Source organism: Dipodomys merriami, unplaced genomic scaffold (genome assembly GCF_024711535.1).
Source record: "Dipodomys merriami isolate MVZ:Mamm:240054 unplaced genomic scaffold, mDipMer1.0.p SCAF_3351, whole genome shotgun sequence".
Classification (NCBI taxonomy): domain Eukaryota; kingdom Metazoa; phylum Chordata; class Mammalia; order Rodentia; family Heteromyidae; genus Dipodomys; species Dipodomys merriami.
In genome coordinates this window covers 1-19,536 of record NW_027204884.1, presented here as the reverse complement: position 1 = coordinate 19,536, position 19,536 = coordinate 1, and the positions used below count along the sequence as shown (strand labels likewise).

The 19,536-nt window shown below is 47.9% G+C and overlaps 1 protein-coding gene across 1 annotated transcript; it reads right to left on the bottom strand.

The window, feature by feature from the left end:
• Nucleotides 1–588: 588 nt before the first annotated feature.
• Nucleotides 589–18,609, bottom strand: LOC138803156 (protein DOP1B-like; the record flags this gene model as incomplete). Its single annotated transcript, XM_069986978.1, has 10 exons — nt 18,469–18,609; nt 15,020–15,704; nt 12,940–13,211; nt 10,074–10,226; nt 8,780–8,880; nt 7,672–7,862; nt 3,364–4,993; nt 2,847–2,958; nt 2,068–2,256; nt 589–711 (listed from the first exon to the last, which is right to left on the bottom strand). Coding segments are annotated over exons 1-10 (3,501 nt in total), but the record flags the coding sequence as incomplete, so codon positions are not given.
• Nucleotides 18,610–19,536: the final 927 nt, after the last annotated feature.

Genomic DNA, 19,536 nt, shown 5'->3' with positions numbered 1-19,536 from the left:
ACCCTTACCTGGTGTGCATTGATTATTTTTGAGAGAAGGTCTTGATTTATGCCTGAGCTAGCTTAACTGTGATCTTCCTATTTGTGTTTTGTGTCAATGGGCGTGTATGACCATGCCAAATCATTGGCTGAGATGAATTCTGACAAACTTCTGCCTGGGCTGACCTTGAACCTCTGACCTCCCAATTTTGCCTCTTGAGTAGTTAGGATTATAGGCGTAAGCTACTTCACTCAGACGTTTCTTTTTTCTTTTCCAGGGCTGAGGACCGAACCCAGGGCCTTGCGCGCGCCGGGTGGGCGCCCTTCCGCTGGGCTAAACCCCCAGCCCCTCAGACGTTTCTTAATTCTTTATAATAGACAATGTTCTCTGCAAAAGTGCAGGCAAGTTAGATGAAAAGAGGCAAAAAGAAGGGAATTATATCCATTAGAAAAACTAACAAATGGAAGGCAGAGGTGGGCTCCTCTCTGCGCATCAAACCCACGATTCCTGCTGTTTCCCAACACAGCGGTCCCCACGCTGGCCCCTGTGTCACCTGAGTTTCCAGGGCTCCCTGGTTTTTTGTTTGTTTTTAAGCCAAAGTGAGTTTACCTTCATCTTGCTGTGGCGCTGAGCTCTCTTCCTGCTCCACACTGCTGCAACTGCAGCTATCAGCTGGACCCCGAGATGGGCTGTCAAGGGGTTTAGGAAGTCTAAAATCTTTTGTCTTATGGTCTAGAAAGTAGAAAAAAAAAAAAAGATCTGTTGCAGAATAAATAATATCAGAGCTCTCATGGAATCCACATTTAGCTACCACCTATGGTAGGTACTGAGTGCAAGGATCTATGGTGTCAGTATTCAAACAGCAGGCTTCACAGCTGGGTGGGAAGAGGAAGGACAGGAGCCGCCATTAAAGGGACTGGATGGGAGATGGCGTCTGTTGCCATGCCAAAGGGAGCGCATTGTGACGTGCAGGGATGTGGCTAGCCAAGCTGAGCAGGAGTCCCAGGAGATGATGGATACCTCTCCCTCCCCACCCCACCTGTGAGTGGGATGGGGCTGGGCTTTTTTTTTTCTAGACAGCTGGGAATGGAACATAGGGCCTGGTGCATGCCAGGCAAACTCTCATGCCCCAGCCCGGGGTGGGGTCTTGAAAAAGCCACACAGACTTGGCAGAGGTGGTAAGAGGGGACTCGGGCAGCTGAGCCCTCTTTCTACAGCCTTAGCCTGGCCTCTGGCAGCCAGGGGTGGGCTTAGGTTCATTAAGTACCATTTCGCTACTTGTTACTTAGCCAACTTAAACTTGTGCCCTCACCCCAGATGGAGCTCCTTATTCTGTCACCCTGCCTCTGGTGTCTCACAGGCTTTTCCAGCTTCTGAAAGCTGCTACGACCCTAGTTGGTGAAGCCAGCTTCCTTCCCAGCTGGTTAAATGTCCCCACTCCAGCGAACCTGGGGTCTCAGCAGGCCAGTCTGCCTTAGGATCAGCCTCAGGATCTCTCTCCTCCCATAGCCCTAGACAAGGTCAGAGCATTTGCCTTTCCTGGAAGAACTTCTCTCCACCCCCTCCCCACCCCCTTGCTGGCCTCTACCAGGAGGGTAGGATTCCATCTATCTTGTCCACAGACAGAGGTACAGGGCCTGGTGCACACAGCAGGCACAGGAACATGGTGAGAAAATGCATACCGAGAACCAGTCCTCATTACCCATGCTTAGACTACCACAGACAAAGTGAACCTAGCATGGAGCTGTCCCCTCCATTCTACCAGGTTTGTGCTCCAGAAATGCCTCCTTGGGTCCCGCTCCACCACTGTGGAAGGGCTAAGAGTCAGGAACTCAGTCAGTAAGTACCCACCAACACCATAATTCATCTCCACTGGTCCATAGGTGGAAGACTAGCAGCCTATCTTACAGGTGAGGAAATGGAGGCCCAGACAGGCTGAGTACAAAGGCTTTTTCTGAACTTTTCCCAGCAGGCTTGAACTGCTACGCAACTCCTTCAGAGACCCTTTGGCACTGCAAGAACATTCTGGAAGCCACCTATGTGTCACACCATCCAACTGCCTGAGCCACAAGGAGAAAGGTCCCTCACCTTGGTGGTTTTAAAGTAAACAGAAGAAGATCCTTTTGTGGTTCCCAGGAGATCCACAGGTCTCTTCTGAGTCTCCTCCTTTCTGAGAACATTCCAGAGAAGGGCCATGGTATTTACAATTCGAGGAAGCTCTTCTAAAATGGCATTCTTGGCATTTCTCATGCTGATAGGGTCACTTGCAGCAGTAGCCTGAAAGTTAAAATGGACAAGTGAGACTTGGCATCACCAGAGCTTTTCTTCAGGAAGGCGGTGGGTGCTGCCGGGGCTTGGGTGGGCGACGGTCTCTCCAGCGAGTCATGCCAGTGCTGTCTGGAAGTAATACCCACTTCTGTCTGTTTCAATCTTGGCTTTCTTTCAAAGAGAGACAGCTGGGAGGGAACTCTCTAGATTACAAACTCTTTCAATGATCCACTCAAAGCAGTGGGTGTATTCTAAGATTTAATCCCAGCCCTTGTACCGCAGCTAACATCGATGATGACTCCCAATGCAGATTTAACAAGTACCATGCCAGCAAGTACAACACTAAGAAAATGAGCAGAAGCCTAACATCAAACAAGAGCCTTTACATTTCTATTATGTCGTTTCTGACAAAACAAGCGGCAAGGGCTGAAGCCCAGAGCTAGATCAAAACCAAATGTGTGTGCCTTAACTACACATCTGCACAACTCACGTAAATACATTATTACATCATGTTATTCCTCTGAAACAGTCGTAACCCAATAAAGACACACATTATATGCCAATTACCCCGAGCACAGGAAAAAAATAAATGCAAGTACCTTTTTGGTTTGGTTGGGTTGTTCCAAAAGACAGAAATGACTGATGGTTGTTAGACCCTCTAGAAGAGTAAGTGGATAATCTGGAGAAATGTTTTCCTTCTTTGAGGTTGAGCTTTAATGAAGAAATGAGACTGATTTAGAGAATTTTAGAGAATGGAACCATCAAAGTTATAATCTGACATGCAAATATTGAAAACCCTATCGTATGTGAACTTGGACTCTCCTAATGAAACAGCGTGAGAATGACTGGTGCTATTTTATGGTCACAGTCGCTTTGGAAAAATGGTTTAAGATGTTTGCGAGTTGCAGAGGAGGTGATTCTGCTTAATGTTTATCTCTGTTTGGCAGAACTAACTGACTTGTAGTGAGACGTACTCACACAGAAACCCTGACTAGCCTGAGTGTGTAATGACAATAGCAGCCAGGCTTCTGAGTAGGCTGATGTCCTCCAACTGATACCTAGGCCCAGCAAACACTGTCATGGAAGTATTGCGCTGCCTCCAAGCCTTCCACATACCTGATGGACAACTTCACAGACTCACATTCATACTGCTTGACCAGCTCGTCCAGGTTTTTGCAAATCTGGACCACAAAGGGTGTCACGGTCCAGCCCAGAGACTTTCCAAAGTATGGCAAGGAATGGGTGACCAGGCTCACCCAGGCGGGGTGCATGCCATAGCCGTAGGCCGGCTGCAGGCCTCGCACCACTGCAGAAACCAGAAGGCCCTGGGAGGTGAGAGGGTGGGGCTGCACATACTGCATGGCGCCGATGGCTTGCTGGAAGTTAAGGGCCTTCTGCCATTCCCGGGATAGGGCAGGCTGGCTTTCGGCCTCCTCCTGGACCTGGCCCAGGTGGTGCTCCAAGACAATGAGTGCCTGCAGGAGCTTGAGCAGCTCGATCTGCAGTGGGTGTTCACTCCAGATCTGGTCCTGCCCCAGGTTGATAAGGCTCTCTTCAAACAGGCTGTCCTCCAGCAGGGCGCGGCCGCGGTCTGCCACGGCCAGGCCGTAGCGCTTCTGGCTTGTGTACATGGACGCTGAGAGGGAGAGCAGGACGAACTCCTGCACCTTGCACCTCTGCAGTAGGCTGTGGATAAAGTCCACGTTCTTCCCCTCGGCTGACTTGGCCACCGACACCAGCTGCGTCATGATTCGAATGAGAACCTCCACGCTCTTCACCTGCACGTCCCGGTTCCCGAGGATGTCTCGGTGGCACACCTTTAAGTAGCAAGGGTAGTAGGAGCGCAGGAAGCTCAGGCAGAGGTAGGTGAGGAGCTCGATCAGCAGGGAGTGGGGGCACACGTTAGGGGCCTGGGTCTGGAGTTTCCCATAGAAACTCTGCCCCACAAGGGCCTCCTGGTGGCGCGCGAGAAGGTTGGAGATGAGATTGAGGTGCGCGGTGGAGCTGGTGTCCATGCTGGTTCTGGACACGGCCTCGATGAACTCCTTCGGGTTGGTCTTGAGCACGGCCTCCAGCACGGAGAAGGCGTACAGAACCCGCCGGGAGTCGTAGGGCTGCAGGTAGAGCAGGATGTGCTTGAACAAGGCCTCGAGGGTCTCCTGCCTCTCCTTCTGCTGCTTCAGCAGCCGAGATGTGGTGAGGGCCTGGAGCTCCAAGTCTGCCTCCTCGTCACTCGAGAAAGACTCCGAGGCCTGTGTCTTGTCCGAGTCCACCCTCACCAGGCCCAACTTGGCATTGGACTTGAAGTTTTCTGACTGGGAGGCTGCCAGCAAGGCCGAGCGCTTGGGGTACGCTCTGCCCCCCATGGGGAGGGGCGCGCAGCAGTTCTCCTCATGGCTCAGTTCCTGTGGGTCGTGGGAGGGGGAGGAGAAGGTGGACGTGTTCTCGCTGTCGGTGTGGACAGAGCTGGTATCTGCAGACTCGGTGTGCTCGCTGCTGTCCGCGGTGCCCGAGGCTGTCCTGTCGGGAAGGTCCACGTAGTAGGGCAGGTCTTCCTCACTCAGCTCACTTCTTGGCGGGCACTTCTCTGGTTCCTTCTCCACTTCGGCCCAAATGGCTTCTCGATCCACTGTGGTGAGCTGGCTTAGAGGGAGGGGCTCTTCAGAACCACTTTCCTGGAGCTCAGACACCCAGGAAGCCTCTTTTTGAGGAGGCTTCTTCCTGTTAAACCAACGATGCAAGTCCTCTGGAAAGCACAACGTGACAAATGACTTTAGAACAGAGAGGCTAGTGATGCTGAATGTGCTGTCTTGAAGCCAGACAGAAAAATCAGTATTAGTACAATTCCCCCACAAATCCAACCAGCCTAATTCCATGAGAACAGAAGGGGGAGACATAGGAAAATGAGTCTGTATTGTAGAATGCTCAAAGGATGGGGCAATTCAGTCATGTTCTCACAGAAATGCTAAGTTATCACCACATTTTTATGGGCAGCAATTAAAAAATATTTGTGATGTTGTTCCAAGAATTCCCTTTCTAGAAAGGTATCCCACAGAAATGCCAGTAAAAGGTCTCATAGTGCTAAGATAAGGGTCTTCATTGAAATGCTGTGTGTGAAGACAAACTACTGAGTGAACTGCAGATCAAAGAAGAGGACTGCAGTGAACACGTTAGGTCCACGCACTCGGCAGACTCCTGCTCAGGTGCTTAAACACGTGTTCCTTTGTGCTGATAAGATCAGTGTGCAGGACTCACTGAGTACAGGGAAGAGCGGAAGTGGTGTGGAAGGGACAGTGTCTGTCTAACCTGCAGGTGGCGCTACCACAGACTTCCACCTGTGCTTCTACTTCCTCATTATCCCACTTTTGAAAAGAGGCACATTGACACTTCTAACTTGTATTTTTTTTTTCTTTGGGGGTGGTGGGGCTTGAACTCTGGGCTTGGACGCTGTCTCTTCACTTTTCAGCTCAAGGCCAGTGCTCTACTGCTTGAGCCACAGCACCACTTCACATTGACACTTCTGTAGCCAGAACATACACAGCCCTCTTAAATACTCAGCTCTCTTTAGTGAAAGGCAAAAATCTTTGGTATTTCCAAATGCTGTCTATTGGTAGCTTTTAACAAATAAATGCCGTAAACCCCGAGCAAGAGTTCATAAAATGAAGGGAAAGATGAATAAGATATTAGAAATAATGGCCTGCTTGAGGTTAATAGTTTAACATTTTACAAATAGATTGCTACGGGATGGTAGGAAGAGGAAGGGGTAGGTAGTACATTTCTCAATTCCTTACAGAGAAAGAAAATGGCAGAGCAAGGATATCTTCTCCTATTAGAAGAGTTCTACAACAGCTCTGTTAATGGACAGAAAACATGTTAAGAGGAAGAAGAGAGACAGGATTGAGATTTTCTAAACCTAAAAATCAATGGAGTCCAAACTTTCTTCTAAAAAGAAATGTGCTCTATATCTGTCTTATATAACTGTCATCCCTCTGTATATCAGCTTTACGATAAAAATAAAACAGGTACAAATATCTTAAATGTAGCTGCCATGAAAAAAAAAAGCCACACTTGTTTTGTTTTGTGTGGGTACTGGGGCTTTAACTCAGAGCCTCTAGCTCATACTCGGCTTTTCCGGCTCATGGCTGGCACTTTTACACTTGAACCATGCCTCTGGTTCCAACATTTTGCTGGTTGATTGGAGATAAGACTTTTAGAGATGAACTTTTCTGCCTGGGCTAGTTTCAAACCATGTTCCTCTAAATCTCAGCCTTCTGAGTAGTTAGGGTTACAGGGTTGAGCCCTCAGCCCTTAGCCCTGGCTAAGAATCCTTATTTTTATTCAAACATGATTGATTAAAAATAATTAGTCAACAAATCATACTTTTATGGAGTATAATGTATTGTTTTAATGTGTATATATTATGAACTAAGTATGTTGGCTAATATCTATAATCATAGCCACTCCAAGGCTGAGATTAGCAATTCAGTCCTAGTCTAGACAAAATGTCTTAAAGACACCAACTCAATCAACAAAAAGCTGTGCATGGTGGCATGCGACTGTTACTAGTTATTTGTAAAGTATATATAGGAGGATCATGGTCCAGGCTATCCCAGGAAAAAGACCCTATTCAAAAAATTATGAAACATAAAGAACTAGAGGTATGGATCAAGTGGTAGAGAGACTGTCAAGCTTGAGGGCCTGAGTTTAAACCTCAGTACCACGAAAGAAAAAGTATATATGAAATTATTTTTTTAAGATTTTTTTTGGGTGTCTGGTCGTGGGGCCTGAACTCTGGGCCTGGGTGCTGTCCCTCAGCTCTTCAGCTCAAGGCTAGTGCTCTACCACTTGAGCCACAGCGCTACTTCCGGCTTTTTTCTTTTTTGCCTATGTGGGGCTAAGGAATCGAACCCAGGGCCTCAGGCATGCAAGGCAAGTGCTTTTCCACTGAGCCACCTTCCCGGCCCCATGAAATTATTAAATCAAATGAACATATCTCCTCTTGCCATTTTCTAGTATTGAGGATGGGTAAAACCTACTCCCACCGAAGTAGAGAATAGAATATGGGAGGAGCAGAGGGAAGAAGAAGGACAGAAGCCAAAGGCAGGAAGATTTAGTTGGATGGGAGGATTCCGTTTTAGTGATCTACTGCACAGTATGGTGGCCACCGTTAATAATAAACACATTTCAAATTTTCCTTCTTTTGTAACAAAACTCTCCTGGTGTTTTAGTGAAAACAACAATCTACTAACAAGCAGTATTGAGTGCTAATTCCGATTGCTTAAAATTTCACAGTACCCACAGCTGACAAGGCATTTTCAAGCCATCTGAATCTAGCAGGACTGCCAAGTGGGGCTAATCCCTGAACTGTGGCCGGGGCAGTGGAGGGCCTCCCTCCCGTGTTGGGGACCCTGAGTCACAGCTCACCAGCTGAGTTCTCCTGTTTCAGGCAGTGGATGGAAGTCCTCTGGGTTTTGGGCTGGAGCAGCAGCAGCAGCACAGGTTCAAGGATGCGTGCCACGTCCCCAAGGGAGAGTGCACGCACCAGCCAGCACTGGGCTGCAGCACTGATGGCACCATCCGTGCAGGCCAGGCTGTCCAAGACGACAAACAAGGACCTGTGTGCGGAAAGACACCACTGAGTCCAGCTCTGCCAGTCCTGTGTACCAGGCATGGTGGCCAACAGACACCATGGAAACCCAGATTCTCGTGTGTGTGTGTGTGTGTGTGTGTGTGTGTGTGTGTGTGTGTATGAGTGAGGAGAAAGGGAGAAGGGCGAGAGAGGAAGAGAGAAAGAGAGAAAGAGAGAAAGAGAGAGAGAGAGAGAGAAAGAGAGAGAGAGAGAGAGAGAGAGAGAGAGAGAGAGAGAGAGAGAGAGAGAGAGAGAGAGAGAGAGAGAGAGAGAGAGAGAGAGAGAGGGAGAGAGAATGCATCACCACGTTGGGCTTCCAAACACAAGCACAGGAGGACAGGAGGGTCTCAACCTTGGTTTCTTGTTATAATTGTGGAGGAACAAAAAAAAATCTGACTTCTCTGTGAATTGCCTGGGCTCCACGCTGGGGGAGGGCCCTGAATCTCTCTTAGACTGTGGTGCCTGGCCTCAGCTGGTTTGAGAGAATGTGCACTACGTGAAATCAACAAAGCAGAATAGAATGTTTTTACAATAAAACTCCCATCTCAGGCATGTGCTGCTGCTGAGCAAGTGTACACCACCATGCCGTCAGCCACTGTGGAGGTGTGGGGCTTCCGCCACTCCCTCCACAATCCTTCACGCATCTGCCTCTCCCGCTACAGTCATTTCATCAAAGACGATACAGAGCTCCACGGCTGATCCAAAGCCTGCGAGCATTTTCACTCCCCACCAAATTAAGACCATTCCTAATGTGTCCTCCCAGGCTTCCGGCCTAACTTATTTAGAATGCCATGGGTGCACTTGTGCAATGGGAGGTCATATATGGGGGTGGAGGTCATGCTTACGTGACCCAGCCTCCTACACGGACCAGGAACTCCTGGGATCCAATGAGAAGGAGCTCACCGATCGAAGGAGCGATTGTGGGAGGTGACGCGGCTGCCTTGTATCTCCCTCGTCAGGTGCCAGATCACGGAAAACCGAAACAGGGCCTCCAACCTTGTTCCCTTGATTAGGAAATGCACAAGTGTGAGAAATCAGGTTTCCCAATGCTGTGTTCAGTCACAGTGATCCCATTTAAATAACAAATACATGCTGTCAGCACCATAGCCAGGTGCAGTATTTTTCTGGTGGGACTTTTCAGCAGGAAAGGGAAAACCCAGCACTGTCACTCTTTTTGACAATGAAGGGCATGCTGAAGCCTCAGCTTTGGTCTGTGTTCAGGGTCACCAGAGGAATGTGGTCTAAGGAAAAGCAGAGCATTGTTTGGAAGTGCCAGGCCGATAACCAGAAAAAACAAGGTTGCATTGGGGCAATCAAGGCTCAATAATTTTCTTGTAGTAAGTCGCGGGGCTTGAACTCTGGGCCTGGGCGCTGTCCCTCAGCTCTTCAGTTCAAGGCAAGCGCTCTACCACTTGAGCTGCAGCGCCACTTCCAGTTTTCTGGTGGTTTATTGGAGATAGGAGTCTCACGGTCTCTCCTGCCCGGGCTGGCTTTGAACTGCTATCCTCAGATCTCAGCCTCCTGAGTAGCTAGGATTACAGGTGTGAGCCACCAGCGCTCGGCTTCAGAACAATTTTTTTTTTATTTTTATTTGAGAACATACTGTACAGAGGGGTTACAATTACATGGGCAGGATAATGCATACATTTCTTACCAAGCATTGCAGCCTCCTCCTTTGTTTACCCTTCACCTCCCTTCCCAGCCTCCCCCCTCCCCCCCACCCAATCATACCCCCCCCACACCGACATTGTAAAGCTGGTTTTGACATGACATTTTGTACTTCTCATTGTTGCAAAAGGTCCACCTGAATCCTTAAACGACTTGTTTGTCCCCATCTCCTCCACATGTTATACTGACATCAAATATAGTGAAAGCGGGTAAAGGGAAAATACAGACAACACATTTTCAGTAACTGCTTGCTTTCCAGTACCTGCAGAAACCCTGCAAGTCCTGACTTGGCATTGGGTGGGTTTCTCCAGGAGCCTTCATACACACATGAACATGTTTTTAGGACCCTAAAGAGGATGGCTTGAGCTCTCAGAAATCTTCCAGACTTGAAGTTCTTGAACACTTCAGCTCATGAATAAGGATGTCCACCGAGCCCAATACTCTGGCTGGGTATGGCCAGGTCTTCCTGGGACATATGAAGTAGGGCTGCCCCAGCAGCAGTAGCGGTAGACACAGGTGGAAGGCTTACCTTGTCAGGGTCCAGGAGGGCGTGGCAGATGATGTCCTCGCAGACGCTGGCTGTGGGGGCCAGGCAATGCAGCCTGTAGAACAGTTCTACGCAGGTGATGTGGTGCTCCCGGCTCTCCTTGTTTAGCTGATTCCAAAGCACGCGAGCCACCCTCTGTAAGGAAAAGTGCGCAGGGCCATAGGGACACAGCTGATACCACTGCTCCCATCCTCCTCTCCATAGAGAAATCTCATCCAAAGAAATGCCAAAACCATGGCTGGGAATGTGCCTCAGTGGTAGAGTGCTAGCCTAGCATGCATGACACCCTAGATTCGATTCCTCAGTCGCATAAACAGAAAAAGCAAAAGTGGCACTCAAGTGGTACAGTATTAGCCTTGGGCAAAAAAGAAGCTCAGAAATAGTATTCAGGCCCTGTGTTCAAGCCTCAGTACTGGCAAAAAACACAAATCAAAACAAAAAACCCCAAACCAGGTGACAGTAGCTCCTGCCTATAACTCTAGCTACTCAGAAGACTGAGATCTAAGGATCACAGTTTGAAGCCAACGTGGGCTAGAAAGTCTGTGAGATGCTTATCCCCAATTAACCCCAATTAAAAGCTGGAATGGAGCTGTGGTTCAAGTGGTAAACTCTAGCCTTGAGAAAAAAAAAGCTCACGAACAGTAACCAGGTCCTGAATTCAAGCCTTAGGACTACCACAAAAAGTTGAGGCTTAATGAAAAACCTTCCTACTAGAAAATGCTGTCCTTTTATTTATTTATTTTTTATTATTATTATTTTTTGGTTGGCCATGGGGCTTGAACTCTGGGCCTGGGTGCTGTCCCTCAGCTCTTCAGCTCAAGGCAAGCGCTCTACCACTTGAGCTACAGCGCCACTTCCGGTTTTCTGGTGGTTTATTGGAGATAGGAGTCTCACAGTCTCTCCTGCCCGGGCTGGCTTTGAACCGTGATCCTCAGATCTCAGCCTCCTGAGTAGCTAGGATTACAGGCGTGAGCCACCAGCGCCTGGCTTGCCCTTTTAATTCTATAAATACCATTTCAAAGATTCACAGACAAAATTCTTTCTTCTTTTTAATTCCCTGGGCCTACAGTGAATTCTGCCTAACAGTCTGATCTGTATGGGACTCAGCAAAAACTTGGCCATTCCCTGATGTTTGAGGGGCCTTTGTTCTGGTGCCAAGCTCCATAGACTCAAGATCTATACAGGACTCAACTCTGGCAGGAAGGGAAGAGAACAACAGACAGGAACCCGCCACACAGAAGTGAAGCTGAGCTGGACTGGCAGAGTGCTCATGGATCCTCTCCTAAGTAAAACAACCACAACTGGCAGCAGTAACCCAAAGTCCACAACCATTTAGAGCCTTTGAAATGATCTTAACAGCATTCAAGAAACAATTAAACATGTATTTAAGAAAATCTAGGGGCTGGGAAGGTGGCTCAGTGATAGAGCGCTTGCCTTGCATGCATGAGACCCTGGGTTTGATTCCTCAGCACCAAATAAGCAAAAAGAAAAAAAAAGCCAGAAGTGGTGCTGTGGCTCAAGTGGTAGAGCGCTAGCCTTGAGCTGAAGAGCTGAGGCACAGTGCCCAGGCCCAGAGTTCAAGCCCCACAACCGGGCCAAAAATAGAAAGAAAATCTAGCTGGGAGCCTATGGCTCATGCCTGTAATCCCAAGCTACTCAGGAGGCTCAGATCTGAGGATCGTGGTTCAAAGACAGCCCAGGCAGGAAAGTCCATGAGACTCTTATCTCTAATAAATGGTTCAGAAAACCAGAAGTGGCGCTGTGGCTCAAGTGGTAGAGTGCTAGCCTGGAGCTGAGGGAAAGCGCCCAGGCCCAGAGGTCAAGCCCTACAATTGACAAAAAAAGAAAGTGAAAATCTAGTTAAGGTTTGGAATGAGGCTTAGTGGTAGAGTGCTTGCCAAGTATGCATGATGAAGACCTGGGCTCGATTCCTCAGTACCACATAGACAGAAAAAGCAGGAAGTGGTTCAAGTGATAATGTGCTAGCCTTGAGCACAGAGAGACTCAGGGACAGTGCCCAGGCCCTGAGTTCAAGCTGCAGGACCAGAAGGAAAAAAAAGAAAAAAGAAAAAAAATGTAGTCAAGTGTAGTGGTCTTCAGCTGTAATCTCAGCACTCAGATGGCGGAGGTTTGGGGGGTTGTAAATTCAAAGCCAGTCTGCATTGCAAGACCCTATCTCTATTTTTTAAAAAAAAGGAAGAAAGAAAGAAAGAAAAGGAGAGCCTAAATTATGGTAAAACAGCAAAAATGCATGGGACTTGAGCCATAAACCTCTTCATGTCGATGTCTTGCCCTAGCTCAGCTTGCTGGAAACATGACTGTCCACTGCAGACGAGATAAAAGACGTGATGTCTTCCCCCATATTCCAGCCAAGGGCTCTGCCAAGTCCCTGGGCAGGCCACCAGCATGTTGCCATCCCATTCCTCTGAGCAGCAGAGGATCCACCCAGCTGGGGGGGGGGGTGTCATGGGCTCCCTGCCTCCACACAGCCCCCACTTATATGTAGAAGATCCACTTAGGCACAGCAGGCCAAACAGACTGAGGCCTTAATTGCTCTCTCTGTAATTTGCTTACAGGGTGAAATTACATGCAAGGAAAGGAATGCTCAGAACACTGGAGGCCGCTGCCTTGGCCCAGCTGCAGTGCAGAGATTGTGACAGAAGCCAGAACGCACAGACCAGGCATTTTTGGGTCTCAAACAAACCCTCTGATGGCTGTTGGAATGGCATAGTCCTTGTCCTAGCCAGTAAGCCTAATGTTAGTGACAACCTTAAACAAATAGCCTGAGAAGAAGGCCCCCACTACAGTCCTTTGTCTACCTCTCCCCTCTCCCACTCCCACAAGATACCTGGTAGAAGTCTGTCTTCTCTGCGATGACTTTCAGTATTCCCGGAGCAATGGGGGGAACCGTCACCATCTGCAGCTTGCCGAAAAATGGATTGTGCCCGGAATTCTTGTATCGCTTCATCTTGTCTTCGATAACAAGTGCGAGGGACTGGGAATGGTTTATCACTTCCAGCAGGGTGGAGATGGCCACGTTCTGCAGGTAGCAGTCATTCACACAGCAGCAAATGGTCATAAGAGATTTCAGCCAGGATGGAAAGCTAGAATCACTGGCTCCTGATTGGAGGCCAGCCACACAAAACAGAAATAGGCAAAAAACAAACAAACCAATAGGTGAGAAGGGTTTCCAAATTAATAGGCTCCATAGCACCCTAGACTGGGGAAGTGACTTCAGAGTCCCAATGGACAGTAGTGTGCTAACTTGTGGTGGTGACACTTCTTACAGTTGTAATCAAGCAACAATGTGGTCATCAGTGTGGCCTTATTCCAGGGTGAGAGTGTCCTTGTGAAAGGAAGGTGTCACATGAAGACAGACATTGGAGCAACACAAAAAAAGGAAGGCTGAATACTGTTGGCCACTACCAGGAGCTTGGAGGCTGCGAGGAGGGGTTCCACCTAGAGTCTCTGAGAGAATATGGCCTTGCTGACCACTTAAATTTGGACTGCTGGCTTCTAGAACCACAACACAGTAAGTTTCTGTTGTTTAAGTCACTCAAGTTGTGGTCATCTGCTATAGCAGCTATGGAAACTGTTTCTAAATCTTGAACAATAGGAATCATGAAACAAGTCTAATTTTTTCCATTTCCTGGGATTCATTTCAGGAAATATTATTTTATATGATTGGAGGCATATAAGTATTGCATCTTTGTGATGAAACCATCTATTTACTGACTATTATTGACATCTTTAGTACGCTACTTCTTCTGATGTCCCAACCATTGCCACCTTACTGTGTGCTAACACACAAATCAAAAACATACACAAGGGCTGGGAAGTGGCTTAGTGGTAGAGCGCTTGCTTTGCATGCATGAGGCCCTGGGTTTGATTCCTTAGCACCATATAAGCAAAAAGAAAACAGACGGAAGTGGCGCTGTGGCTCAAGTAGTAGAGCTGAGGGACAGCGCCCAGGCCCAGAGTTCAGGCCCCACGACCAGATCGCCCCCCCCCCCAAAAAAAAACATATACAACTTCAATCCCCTGTACCAGACAGACATTGAACACAACTAATTACAAAATGAGAGAAGAAACAAACTCAGTCCCTACAAGCTGACTATCACCTATTTAAAAGATCTGTGCTGGATGCTGGTAGCTCATACTTGTAATCCTACCTTGAGATCTGAGGATCATGGTTCAAAACCAGCCAGGGGAGGAAAGTCTGTGGGACTCCAACTAACCACTAGAAAAGTGGAGCTGAGGCTCGAAGTGGTAGATACTAGCCTTGAGTGAAAAAAAAACTCAGGGATAGCGCCCAGGCCTTGAGTTCAAGTCTCATGACCAAAAAAACCCCAAAAAACAAAAAAACACGTGGGACCAGAAATGTTTCAGATTTTTAGATTTTTGTTGTTGTTGTTGTTGTTGGTTGTGGGGCTTGAACTCTGGGCCTGGGCGCTGTCCCTCAGCTCTTCAGCCCAAGGCTAGCACTCTACCACTTGAGCCACAGCACCACTTCTGTTTTTCTGGTGGTTTATTGGAGATAAGAGTCTTATGGACTTTCCTGTCCAGGCTGGCTTTGAACCGGGATCCTCAGATCTCAGCTTCTTGAGTAGCTAGGATTACAGGCGTGAGCCACCAGCACCTGGCTTAGTTTTTTTTTTAGAGTATCTGCAGAAGTAGCGATAGAAGCCAGGACCCACAGATTGGGTATTCCAACCCTCCAATGGCCACTGGACCAGCACAGTCCTGGTCCCTTATCCAAAATGCTCCAGAACCATGTCAATGTTCAAAGAAATTTGAACTTCCAGGCATTTTAGATTCTGGATTAGGGTGAGTACCTGTAGTCCCACCTTGGCTGAGCTAGTCTGTGAATATCAATGGCCTCTGTGCCAGGATTCACAACAATGGGCTGGGCGGGGCTGCCCTCTCACCTGGAAGCTGGTAGAGCGTGTCACACAGCTGTTCAGTCTCCTCCTCGGACAGGTAGACCGGGAACGTGGCACAGTCCAGCAGCAGGTGGCAGGCGGCCGCGAAGGCCTCTCTGCAGTCCTCCTTGGAGCCCCCCAGTTCAAAGACCACCTGGTCAACATCCCATTCTGCTCCCACTTTTCCTCCAGGGCTATTAGGCACAGACGATGGTGACTCTGAATTTTTCGTCTTAAATGGCGACCCACGCACTGTGAACAAGTCTGAAAGCATCTGCTTGAACTGGGGCACAGTGATGGGCTTGGTCTCCCAGGAGTTCTTCCTGGCAAAGCTGTCATCCGCTGCGCTCTGGGCCCTGCCCTTGTCCCTCCTCCCTGCAGGCTCTTCAGACCTGCTTTCTTCTCCAGACACTGTCAGGGGTGCTGTAAAAATGTTCCTGCTGGCAAAGTTGGCAATTAGCTGCTGGATGCAAAGAAAGGTCCTTTGCATGACCCCGCCCTTCTTCCACACATCGTCTCTTTCAGGAGAAACTCGTGGCACCCTCAGATGCTCAGAGAGCTCTGGAGACGAGGCGCTGAGCCCGATACCACTGTCCTCAGACTTGAGTGGGGCAAAGGAAGCATCTTCATCATCTGGAACGATGGCCTTTGTTTCCAAAATGATAGCGCCATTCTCACCTTTTACTGGACTCTGAAAAACAATTTAAAAATTGTACTGTGCATCTCCTAAAGCCAAGGGATTCAAGAATCAGTTCAACTGGGCAAACCAAGAGTCGCAATTCCTGAAGAGAATGCCCTGTAAAAGAACATCATCAAGTGAAGAAGGAATCAGGTGAGGTAGAGGCAGGACAGGGGTGCAGACCCAAGGAAGCTGCCATCCACTTTTGTGGGCATCTGATCTGTCAGCAGGTTTTGTCTTATTGTTTTAATTGTTATTATAAAGGTGATGTACAGAGGGGTTACAGTTATATAAGTCAGGTAATGAGTACATTTCTTTCTGGACAATGTCACCCCTTCCCTCACTCTTTCCCAGTCTGTTTTGTCTTATTTATTGAGATTCTTCAGGGTTCAAATTAGCTATTTAAAATGTATTTCTTTCTTTTTTGTTTTTGTTTTTGTCGGTCATGGGGCTTGAACTCTGGGCCTGGGCGCTGTCCCTCAGCTCTTCAGCTCAAGACCAGTGCTCTACCACTTGAGCTACAGCGCCACTTCCGGTTTTCTGGTGGTTTATTGGAGATAGGAGTCTCATGGTCTCTCCTGCCTGGGCTGGCTTTGAACCACGATCCTCAAATCTCAGCCTACTGAGTAGCTAGGATTACAGGCATGAGCCACCAGCACCCGGCTTTAAATGTATTTCTGACAAATGTAAAAGTATGAGGGGGAAACTGGGTTGATGTTTGAATAAAGACATAAAAATACTAAATTAAAGCCGTGCGCCAGTGGTTCACACCTGTAATCCTAGCTACTCAGAAGGCTGAGATCTGAGGATTGCGGTTCAAAGCCAGCCAGGGCAGGAAAGTCTGTGAAACTCTTATCTCCAATAAACCACCAGAAAACCAGAAGTGGCGCTGTGGCTCAAGTGGTAGAGCGCTCACTTTGAGCTGAAGAGCTGAGGCACAGTGCCCAAGCCCAGAGTTCAAGCCCCATGACAGACAGACAAACAAACAAACAAACCTGAATTAAGAGCTGGGTGTTGGTGACTCATGTCTATACTCTTAGTTACTCAGGCTGAAATCTGAGGACTGCAGTTCAAAGCAAGCCATGGCAGTGCTCAAGACTGTTGTCTCCAATTAACCAGCAAAAAGCTGGAACTGGAAGTGTGGCTCAAGTGGGAAAGTGTAGCCAACTATGCAAAAAAGCTGAGCAGGGGTGTAAGGCCCTGTGCCCACCCAACACACTAAATAACTAAAGTAAGTAGAAAGCTAGAGCAAAATTCAAACACAGACTGAATATAAAAACTCAGAAGCCAAAATGCTCCAAATCCATACACTATAAGCACTACATACAATGCCACACATTGGAAATTCTACACCAAACTTCCTGTGGGGTGTCTGACTAAAAATACAGGGGCATAGACATACTATGGAAAATTGCTTCCAGGTTATGTGGATAAAAGTGCAAGAAATACATATTGATTTCATGTTTAGACTCAGGTCCTATTTCCTATGCTCCCTCATTGTCAATATGCAAATATTCCAAACTTTGAAAAACTAAAATGCAAAATACTTCAGATCTGGACCTGGGGTACTTAGCTACATTTGAATATATGTACATACATATGTATACACACATATACATACAATATGGCTTTCCAAAGTTATAATACTTCAACCATCAAAGGATCATTTTCTTTTCCTGTACTGTTTCTTACATTAAATCTGGAAGTAATATTTATTCTACTCTGCTTCCTCAGAAAAACGAGGAAGAAACATATGAAGTCTGAAAAATACTGTTGTGTGTGTGCGCGCATGTGTACATGGTGGCACTGAGGTTTAACTCAGCCTGGGTGTTGTCTGTTCTGGCTTTTACATGGTTAGAAATGAGACTCGTGGACTTTCATGCCTGGTCTGAACCCATGATTCTTGGATCTCAGCCTCCTGAGTAGCTAGGAGACAATCATGAGCCACCAGCACTTATCTATACTGCTATACAATGCTGTCCTTAAAATGCTGTTTGAATGGAAACCACAGTGAGTGGTAAAACAATGACATGGGGATTGAACTGTGTCTCCCAAAGAAGCTGATGTCCTAAACTCCAATACTAGGAATGTGACCTTATTTGGAAATAAGATACTGGCAGATGCTCAAGTTAAGACAGACACATTATAGAGTGGGTCCAAAGCCAACAAGACTATGTCCTGGAGAAAGGAGGCAACACAGACAGACACACAGGGAAATGCAAGGGAAACACCAGGACACAGACGGGCTGGGTGTTCACAAGCTCAGCACACACAAGGCAGCTGGCAAGGCAGCGGAAGCTTGCAGACCTGGAACAGATTCTTCATGCCTGGCACACTTGGAAGGACCCTGCAAATACCTTGTTATTACACTCTGGCCTCCAGAACTGTGAGAAAATTAATTTCAGTTGTTGAGCCCTTTGGGATGGTGGCCCTGACAAATCAACTGTCTATGGATGCTAAATTACTTCCAGTAACCCAGATCACGTGTGTACAACCCCCACACGTATAGAGGTCTGGAAGGAGAGCTACAATAAGTTGCCACTGACCATGGTCATCAGCTCTATTTAGCCACTAGCTGTAGTTAGACAGCAGGGGAGAGGGTGACATGAAGAGGGTTTGTTACACCAAACTCTAAGTACTTTACAAGTACACTGAACACATGGTTGGTACATGTTTTCATGTATAATGCAATCCTGACCACCCCTAGTGCCCGCCCCCCCCTCTCCGTCTGGCCAGCAGTCATGAGGATGCTCGCCTCTATCCTTGGGGCACGTACCGAGCTGCCGCTGGGGGTCTCCGTGTCCAAGTAGGTAGGTGGCATCTGGACTTTGCTAAGCACCTTGAAACACGTCTTCAAGGCGTGTGTGAGCTCAGGCAAGCTCAGGGCCTCCACCTGCTCAGCAAGTGGCTGCACCAGGCAGCCAAGCACCTGTGGGAGGTACTGGGTTTGTACCTCAGAGTAGAGTTCCTGCAAAACACAGCACTGTCACCACACACTTGCCAGCTCAGAGTGGGGAGACGGACTCTCACAGCCTATGTTTTAGGTTCCTTTTGAACTGGGGAAATCAAGGCTATCTTCCTAAGTAGTGCTACCCAACAGGGAGGAAATTACAGAACTGCCACTTATATTTCTGTATTAATAAAATGAAGAGTTGGGGCGGTGCATACCTATAATCTCAGCAAGCTGGAGACTAAGGCAAAAGAATTGGGCTACATAGGGAGATCCTATCTCAAAACAAAAAAACAACAAAAACATTAGTGTCCTTAGGGCTGGGAAGGTGGCTCAGTGGTAGAGTGCTTGCTTTGTATGCATGAGGCACTGAGTTTGATTCTTCAGCACCACATAAGCGGAAAAAGCCAGAAGTGGTACTATGGCTCAGGGTGGTAGAGCTGAAGAGCTGAGGGAACAGAGCCAAGGCCCAGAGTTCAGGCCCCAGAACCAACAAAAACAACAAAAAAGATACTCTGGCTGGGCGCCAGTGGCTCCCACCTACAATCCTAGCTACTCAGCAGGCTGAGATCTGAAGATCACAGTTCGAAGCTAGCCTGGGCAGGAAAGTCTGTGAGACTCTTTTTTTTGGGGGGTGGGTGGGGGTGGGTGGGAGGTCAGTTGTGGGGCCTGAATTCTGGGCACTGTCCCTCAGCTCTTCAGCTCAAGGCTAGCACTCTACCACCCAGAGTTCAAGCCCCATGACCAACCAAAAAAAAAAAGATACTCTCTCAGCAGAAAATTTTAGTGATTTATTGTGACTGCAGTACTAGGGATCAATCCCAGGACTTTGCGCATGCTAGGTAACTACTCTACCACTGAGCTACATCTCCAACCCTTGGCTAAGGGTTCATC